We start from the raw sequence: 9,882 nt of genomic DNA on the forward strand, positions 1-9,882 counted from the left end.
GACAAAAGAAAATTAGGTTTATAAACTTTTGTTATTAATATTTGTATTAGAAAACCTACCCATGCCAGAGGCTCTGAATGAAGTAAAATTACATTCTTGTCTTCCCGTACAAAAATTGATTTCTATATAACGCTATATATTCAATAGAAACAAAATCTTTATTTTGATAAAATCTTACGCTTAATTTTGATTTTATGAATGAGAATGACTTAAGTTACATACAAAACTATCGAAACAGCACATTTTATCTAAAAATAAAATTTTCAGATTAGAGCTATTATAATCTCGTTGCAACAAATTTTGACTGCTGAAATAAAAGGAAACTCATTGATTTTGTTTTTTTTGAGAAATGCAAGCCAGATCAAATTAATACAAGGACGACTTTTAATTCTGAAGTTAAATATCAAAGATACATATAGTTCATATCCATTAGGCCAATATATCACCAGCGCTAGCAATAAGACTCATATCAAAATATTTGCTCGTTTCAAGATTTTAAAAAACAAAAATCTGTTTTAAAACTTAATTTTATTTCAACCTAGAATATTAAAATCTTTTAGAAACGCATGCCTATAGTCCACGTATTGCAGTCCTTTTTATAGCACACCAACTTTTGGAAATAGTGTACTTATATGATTGAATTGTAGGCAGAATTAGGAAGTTCAATCGAATAATGTAACCTCTCCACGTGTCCTGTAGATCTGTGTACTTTTTGGAGAAACCACGTGATTTGCAGCTCACAGTACCGGCGCTTTCTTTCAGATTGTGATGGAGTGATATGTGAAAACGATGGTATACTGGACTTGACCACGTGCACGTGTCAGTGCTCACTGAACAGACCTTACTACACGGGCATCCAGTGTGCACGTGAGTGGTTTTCTTGACTCAGGATTTAATATGAACTTAGAAAATGTTTACCATATCTACGTAATATTGACGAGATATTTTATAACGCCGTAACTTCTCCCTCCTAGACACTCGATATATACTGACAACAGTGATAACTCCGCATTGAAAAGTGGGAGAGGGGGACAACTACTTTGAAATCACTTTCAAATTTTATTTAATAATACCCCCTCCCCAACTTCAAAATCTTATCGAGGGGAGGTGAGAGGTCACCCTTCAACACGTGTTCAATTTATCAGTTCAAACATTCACCCTTAGTTACCATTCAGTTCTACTATATAGAATAAAATAGGGGGGGGGGGGGGCACCCACTACATCCTACTTTGTATGTAAAATTACATGTAACGGAAAAGAATGTGGCAGCCCTAACTCTCGATCTGCTATATTCATTACTGCAACTGATAAAAAGAACCCTACATGTATATCTTTAGATGAAACATTACGACAGACAGGGAGATTATACATAGTAATATATCCCCTTCCTTTCTTTACCACGGGTTGGGAAGGTGGGTGGGGGTGGGGTGATAACAATTCTTGCTACAAAAGGTGTTTTTTTTAAATCAATGTTAACCCTGAATAAACTCGGAGGCCTTCTATCCCATCATGATTAATTAAACCTTTTTCTACCGTCTCATTTTAGAGGTTGTTTAGTCTAAACGGCAATATTTCTTAAAATTGATTTAAGGATATGTATGTGCCCTGATTTGGGGTAGGCATATGACATATGATTTTAAATATTTTCATATATAAATTACTTACATTTTTACAGGACATTTTTGATTGTCCAAATATTTCCAAATAGAAAAAAATAAATCTAGAAAACAACTATAATGATGATTAAACGGGCGGTACTCAAGTTTAGTTCAATTTTAATGATAATTTAATGATAATTACATAAATCCAATAGTTAATACATACACATTCTCACCTGCATGTAAATGAATGATGTCAGTGGGCGAGGACTATGAAAATTAATATGGAATGTCATGTGTGTTTCAATTAAAGGGACTGGTTCACGATTTTCGATAAAAATATTTTTCCTTTCTGATGGTAAACATTATAAATATAACTCATTTAATATGGACAGCCAAAATTTTGACCTTCTGAATGCAAGAATAAAAGCGATATTTTAGCCTTAAATCTGTGTTATGTAAACAAAGACTTGAATCTTTTTATGTATACAAACAAACAAGTGAAATATTGATTTTGTAATATAAAGCATCTTAATTTTGCATAGTCACAAATTTTTACTTTTAGATGACACATCTACCCCAAACATGCTTGAAATGTGAAAGATATAATAAATTCAGATCGATATCCATTTCTTTTGAAAATTTCGTAAACAATAACATACCGCAATCTCTGTTTACAAAGCAAATATTAAACTCTCTAAAATGAGCTACTGTGATAATGTATAACCTTAATTTTTTTTTATCACTAAAAGTGAAAAAGAAAATTTTGGGGGGAAATCGTGAATCAGTCCCTTTAATATCGGGCGGTATTTTTCATACGTCGATTTTATGTTTTCATTTTCATTTCAAATATAAATATAAGGGATCTTAGGTATGTGAGATGATCACCTACAATGTAACATGTGGTTATTTGCATAACGATGAAGCTGTTACAGATGTATGCATAAATTAACACGTTTTCCATTGTAGTTAATCACCTCACATACCCAACAAAATGGAAAGCGATTCCTTAAATAAACCAAAGTTTACATACATATGCAGGCCATTTTCACATTGGCTAACTGTGGTGTCTATTTTGAATAATTGTGACATTTATTCTGGCTAATCGTGGCATTTATTGTGACTAATCCCGGCGATTATTGTGACTAATTGTGACATTTATTGTGACTAATCATTGCATTTATTGTGACTAATTTTGACATTTATTGTGACTAATCATGACGGTTATTGTGACCTTTATTGTGACTAATTGCGATATTTATTGTCACTGTGACGTTTATTGTGATTAATTGTAACGTTTACTGTGACTTATTGTGATGTTCATTGTGACTAATCATGACGGTTACTATGGTTAATAATGACATTTATTGTGACTAATTGTAACATTTATTGTGACTAATCATTACGTTTATTGTGACTAATCATGACGTTTATTGTGACTAATTTTGACGTTTATTGTGACTAACCATCACGATTTTTGTGATTAATTGTGACATTTATTGTGACTAATCATTGCGTTTATTGTGACTAATTGTGATATTATTTTTTTCGACTAATCGTGACGTTTATTGCGACTTATTGTGACTAATTCTAATATTTATTGTGACTAGTCATGGCATTTATTTTGATATGTATTGTGACTAATTTTGACGTTTATTGGTACTAGCCATGGCGTTTATTGTGTTAATTATTGCCTTTATTATGACTAATTGTGACATTTATTGTGACTAATTGTGACATTTATTGTGATTTATGGCGTTTATTTTGATTAATTATGATGTTTATTGTGACTAATTCACTCGAATCACCGCGGTCGAATCCATCTAACCTCGGATGTATGATGTTTTCCACCATAGTACGTATACAGTAACACAATATATTATAACAACATGTTTAACGTCACTGATCAACTGGAACTACTGACAGCTCCCGTGAAATACAGTCCATATTAACATAATTCTTTTAAAACACTCTCAATGTTTGTAACTATTTCTCTTTTAAAATTATGGTGGGGTTTTTTCGAAATAAAGGACAGTTTAACAGTGAAAAGAAAACTTGATAAATTAATTTAAAACACCATATTTTGATCACTACTTTCCAAAAGCGGAAGTTTATCCGGGAGAGTAAATAGATGATTTTTGCAAATGTTAGGCGTAGCTACATATCACTTACCGTCATACAGATGAAGTGTACCGGAGGGTACCGGAATCTACCGAAGTTTGTCGAATGGTGACTAACCGTGATGGTTATTGTGACTAATTGTGACGTTTGAGACTAATTGTGACGTTTATTATGACTATCCATGATCTTTATTGTGACTAATTGTGACGTTTCATGTGACTGACCATGGCATTTACTTGACTAATTGTGACATTTATTGTGACTAGTTGTGACGTTTACTCTGATTGATTCTGACCCTTATTGTGGACAACATTTATTTTACAGTGAACTGCTCCACTTTGACGCCTGACCCCTCTTTCTGTGGTTCGTCAGTGACCATCGCCCAGTGTGCCCAGTATGCTAACGTACCATACACGTGTCCCGTTCTTTGTAATGTGTGCAACTGTAAGTATCATAATGTGTGTAATTGTAGCATAATGATATGTGTAACTGAGTACTTAGTCCGAAATATCTGACGTTTTCCTGGCTTTTTTATGATTTTGATATTTACCGTGCCAGGAAAACGTTTTACTGGCACGGTAAATATCAAAATCATAAAAAAGCCAGGAAAACATAAGATATTTTGGACTACTTAGTATTATAATAATATGTGTAACTATAAGTATCATAACAATATGTGTAACTGTAAGTATCATAATAATATGTGTGACTGTAATTATCATAATAATATGTGTAACTGTATGTATCATAACAATATGTGTAACTGTAAGTATCATAACAATATGTGTAACTGTAAGTATCATAATAATATGTGTGACTGTATGTATCATAACAATATGTGTAACTGTAAGTATCATAATAATATGTGTAACTGTAAGTATCATAATAATATGTGTAACTGTAAGTATCATAATAGTGTGTGTAACTGTGTGTATCATAATAATATGTGTAACTATAAGTATCATAATAATATATGTAACTGTAAGTATCATAATAACATGTGTGACTGTAAGTATCATAATAATATGTGTAACTATAAGTATCATAATAATATGTGTAACTGTAAGTATCATAATAACATGTGTGACTGTAAGTATCATAATAATATATGTAACTATAAGTATCATAATAATATGTGTAACTATAAGTATCATACTAAATATGTGTAACTGTAAGTATCATAATAATATGTGTAACTGTAAGTATCATAATAATATGTGTAACTATAAGTATCATAATAATATGTGTAACTATAAGTATCATACTAAATATGTGTAACTGTGAGTATCATAATAATATGTGTAACTATAAGTATCATAATAATATGTGTAACTATAAGTATCATACTAAATATGTGTAACTGTGAGTATCATAATAATATGTGTAACTATAAGTATCATAATAATATGTGTGACTGTAATTATCATAATAATATGTGTAACTGTAAGTATCATAATAATATGTGTGACTGTAAGTATCATAATAATATGTGTAACTATAAGTATCATAATAATATGTGTAACTGTAAGTATCATAATAACATGTGTGACTGTAAGTATCATAATAATATATGTAACTATAAGTATCATAATAATATGTGTAACTATAAGTATCATACTAAATATGTGTAACTGTAAGTATCATAATAATATGTGTAACTGTAAGTATCATAATAATATGTGTAACTATAAGTATCATAATAATATGTGTAACTATAAGTATCATACTAAATATGTGTAACTGTGAGTATCATAATAATATGTGTAACTATAAGTATCATAATAATATGTGTAACTATAAGTATCATACTAAATATGTGTAACTGTGAGTATCATAATAATAGGTGTAACTGTAAGTATCATAATAACATGTGTAACTGTAAATATCATAATAATGTATGTAACTGTGTGTATCATAATAATATGTGTAACTATAAGTATCATAATAATATGTGTAACTGTAAGTATCATAATAACATGTGTGACTGTAAGTATCATAATAATATATGTAACTATAAGTATCATAATAATATGTGTAACTATAAGTATCATACTAAATATGTGTAACTGTAAGTATCATAATAATATGTGTAACTGTAAGTATCATAATAATATGTGTAACTATAAGTATCATAATAATATGTGTAACTATAAGTATCATACTAAATATGTGTAACTGTGAGTATCATAATAATATGTGTAACTATAAGTATCATAATAATATGTGTAACTATAAGTATCATACTAAATATGTGTAACTGTGAGTATCATAATAATAGGTGTAACTGTAAGTATCATAATAACATGTGTAACTGTAAATATCATAATAATGTATGTAACTGTGTGTATCATAATAATATGTGTAACTATAAGTATCATAATAATATATGTAACTGTATAATAATAATGTGTGTAACTGTAAGTATCATAACAATGTGTGTAATTGTGTGTATCATAATAATATGTGTAACTGTATGTATCATAATAATATGTGTAACTGTATGTATGTTAGTAATCTTGATGTGACCAGTTTTTGTGAAATCTATAATTTTATCTTTATTGTTAAAGAAGACTTTATGCAATATCATCGCTTAATTGTTTTCCTTTTTTACATGTAAATATATTTATATGTACATGAACAGTCCAGACCGTTTATATTACTACGGAAACAGAGGTCTACATACATATACGGTTTTCACATTTTTTAGACACTTTAGCGTCTGTCGCTGAGGCGACAACAACTACAATACCCTCCACCTCGACCACCAATTCCATAATGACCACAACAGTACCTCTGACGTCATCAGAGACGATGCGGTCAACTACGTCACAGATCGCACAAACAACTACAATGTCAATAACAAACCCAGGTACGAATGCTTTCGTTTTATCATGATAAAATCGAAAATGGGATGGGATTTACAGGAAATCCACACATTTCGGAGAAATTATTGCCGCAAAAAATTTTCAGAAGGGGGGGGGGGGGAAGGGTAGTAGTGTCCATACTGCAGGTGCCTGTGCTGCTAGTAGGTCGTGAATTCAAAAGCGGGCGGAAGTGGGTATTCATTATATAGTGAATTTCTGCATCTGCTTTATATTCAATCTTCACTTGGGGCAGTAAATTTGATTTAATAAATAAACTTTAAAAATAATACTTCCCCAAATTTCTTAATTCTTTGTCCACTTGAGGGCTTCGATATTGCATAACCATACACTCGAAATGATTATAATTTTCATTGGACAAAAAGTTTTATTGTTGTATAAATCTCTTCACAAATAAGCAAATAAATTTTGAATATCACTGACAAATATTTGTTTTATGTTTTAAAATGAAAAAAAAAAAAAATAGCTGCGAATATTTTTTGTGCCGTTACAATTATCATCATAATTTATACCATGACAATTATTACCATTAATGTCTATGTAACACTTATTTCTGTAGGCAGACAACGTAGCGGAGCTCGTTCAGCGTTCATTTACGCTGGTGAGTAGCATTCGTTCTATTTGCACAATGACTTCAACATTGTAACTCGCGCCCATTTCATAACATGTAAATTAACATTACCCCGATTGTATGCTCCTTGTGATTACGAATTTCACTTATATACTTACAGGTCTCTCTCATCTTCTACTACAGATGGCGGTTGTCGTTTTAAGAATAAACATATGAATTAAACATGGATTAGTCGAAAATTTCCAGTGCCGTAGCTTCCATTGAGGCAACCGAGTCAGCTGCCTCGGTAAAAAAAAACACCTTTTACGTTGTTAAAATGTCGATAGCTTCTGGGGAGCGCAGCCCCCATGCCTCAGTAATATTCGAACCCAAGCTACGCCTATGATTTCTCTAACAATTTGAAAAAAATTGAGCTCGTATCATTTGCATAATTTTTAATCGTCAATACCTGAATAAATTGCATTAATTTCATTGTTGTTATTTTTTTCACTTGAACTATTTTGAGTCCCTGTATATGAATGAGATAAAAATGATTGATTTATTAGAAAATGAACCAACTCTGTGCAGTCCCTGTTATATCATACCAGTGATTTTTGAGAAGATTTTCCCTATATCAGAATGTAAAACTTTGACCCCCTATCGAAGCCCCACCCTACCCGGGGGGGGGGGGGGGGGGAGGGGGGGAGGGGGGGGCAAGATTTTCACAAACTTGAAATTGCACTATCAGGAATCTTTCATGTAAATTTCAACTTTCAGGTCCAATGGTTCTTGAGAAGATTTTAAAAGATTCTCCATATTATATTCAATTGTAAAACTTTGATCCCTTATTGTGGCCACCCTACCCCCAGGGGCCATGATCTTAACATAGTGTAGCGAACAATATAGAGGGAACTTATATTGTCTCGCTAGATAGCTAGCTTTTCTAATGATGTGGTAAAGTATTTCTAATCGCGTGATCAGCCCTTGGATGGGTGTCCGCTATACACAATACAAATTGGTGGCAGCGTAATGACTTTGGTGTTGGGTGGGACGCCTGCTTCGGGTATAGTTTCTTTGGAGCTCTGGGACACAGGCACTTGGGGCATGGATCAGCACCCACCCACCCCCACCCCCATCATTACTATTAAATTTTTTTTTACCAAAATATTTTTTTTTCTTCGTATGTTTTGTAGATATGCATTTAGGATCACCCAAAAATGTTACTTTTCGTCTCTGTTACGTATTAGACAAACTCTCGGAGAGAACTCGCGCTAAACTTCGGGACAAAGCTTCTCAGAGTGTGTGTGGGGGGAGGAGGGTGTAGCGGACAGTATAAGAGGGAACTTGAATTACCTCGCTATAGAGATAGCTTTTCTAATGATGCGGTAGAGCATCTATCTTGATCGCAAAAGTTAAGCAACGGCGAGCGTGATCAGCCCTTGGATGAGTGTTTGAAACACTTTACAATGCTGTAATGCGCACTATGTCAGAGAATTTTCATGTGCAAGTAAATTTCAATTTTTCTGTGTCCTGTGGGGATCCGGGTGATCCTCAGTATCCCTTGCTTGTCGTAAGAGACCACTAAATAGGGTGGTACTCCGGATGAGACCGCAAAAACCGAGGTCCCGTGTAACAGCAGGTGTAGTCCGAAATATATGACGTTTTCCTGGTTTTTTAATGATTTTTTTATGATTGACCGTGCCTGTAAATATCAAAATCATTAAAAAAAAGGTCAGAAAAACGCATCTATTTCGAACTATAGCAGGTGAAGCACGTTAAGGAACCCTCCCTTCTCAAAGGCAGTAAGCACCAAGCATAGGCCTACATTTTGCAGTCCCGTGACATCTCCACATGAGTGAAATATTCTTGAGAGGGGTGAAATATGGTGGTTGATTTGTGCCATTTTATAGTTTGTCGTCTTTTCGAGGCGAGAAGACGACAAATTACAGGCGAAAAGACGACAAACAAAACCTGCATATTAGCGACCTACATTATCGTCTTTTCGCTTGGCGTTTTATTGTCTTTTCGAGGCGAAAAGACGACAAAATGAGAAGTCGACAAAACGATTATTAGCGACTTTTCGCCACGAAATAACGAAAAGTCGACAAGACGACAAAATATAGATTTTCCCGTTATTTTGCTATCTGATTTTCTAGGAATTCAATATGATTTTTTTTAATTTCAAACAATCACTGCATACACACATGTACATCATGGCTGGAAGACATGGAAACAAACTATTGGTAAATTATTAAATACATGTATCTTCAAATAAACATTTCCAGTTCAACCATCTTGTTTTGAACACATCAGCTTTGTTCTTCAAATTTATATGTTTTTAAGTAATTGACTACATTCTGAAATAATATTTTTTCCTTTTTCTTTTGGAATATATACCTTTTGACAAGCAATATCATTAGATTAACTAGGAAGACCTAGTATTACTGTAATTGCATCATAATTTAGTCTTTTTCTACATTTTTCAAATATCCATTTTTCTAAAAGGGACCATAATGGACAAACATTTTGGCAATAAAAGAAAACATGCAGAATTGTTTCAGCTTCAATTCAACACAGAGAACATAAATTATCATCTCTGATTTTTGACAGAAATAAGTACTTATTTGTGCCTAGGATTCTATGAATAATTCTAAAATTGAACCATATTAACCTAATGTAATTGAAAAATATTTTTTATGAATCTGTTCCCAATCAAGATCCTCCTTTAACT

General features: G+C 32.5%; 1 protein-coding gene across 1 annotated transcript in view; it reads left to right on the plus strand.

Moving 5' to 3' along the window:
* Nucleotides 1–9,862, plus strand: part of LOC125664778 (cysteine-rich secretory protein 2-like) — a 28,507-nt gene extending 18,645 nt beyond the window's left edge. Inside the window, exons 9-13 of the mRNA XM_056150724.1 lie at nucleotides 763–867; nucleotides 4,044–4,163; nucleotides 6,427–6,588; nucleotides 7,161–7,202; nucleotides 7,333–9,862. Coding sequence (XP_056006699.1) covers nucleotides 763–867; nucleotides 4,044–4,163; nucleotides 6,427–6,588; nucleotides 7,161–7,202; nucleotides 7,333–7,388 — 485 coding nt within the window. The 3' untranslated portion in view covers nucleotides 7,389–9,862. The remainder of the gene's footprint in view (nucleotides 1–762; nucleotides 868–4,043; nucleotides 4,164–6,426; nucleotides 6,589–7,160; nucleotides 7,203–7,332) is intronic.
* The last annotated feature ends 20 nt before the right edge of the window (nucleotides 9,863–9,882 follow it).

This window comes from Ostrea edulis, chromosome 9, assembly GCF_947568905.1.
Source record: "Ostrea edulis chromosome 9, xbOstEdul1.1, whole genome shotgun sequence".
Lineage (NCBI taxonomy): Eukaryota > Metazoa > Mollusca > Bivalvia > Ostreida > Ostreidae > Ostrea > Ostrea edulis.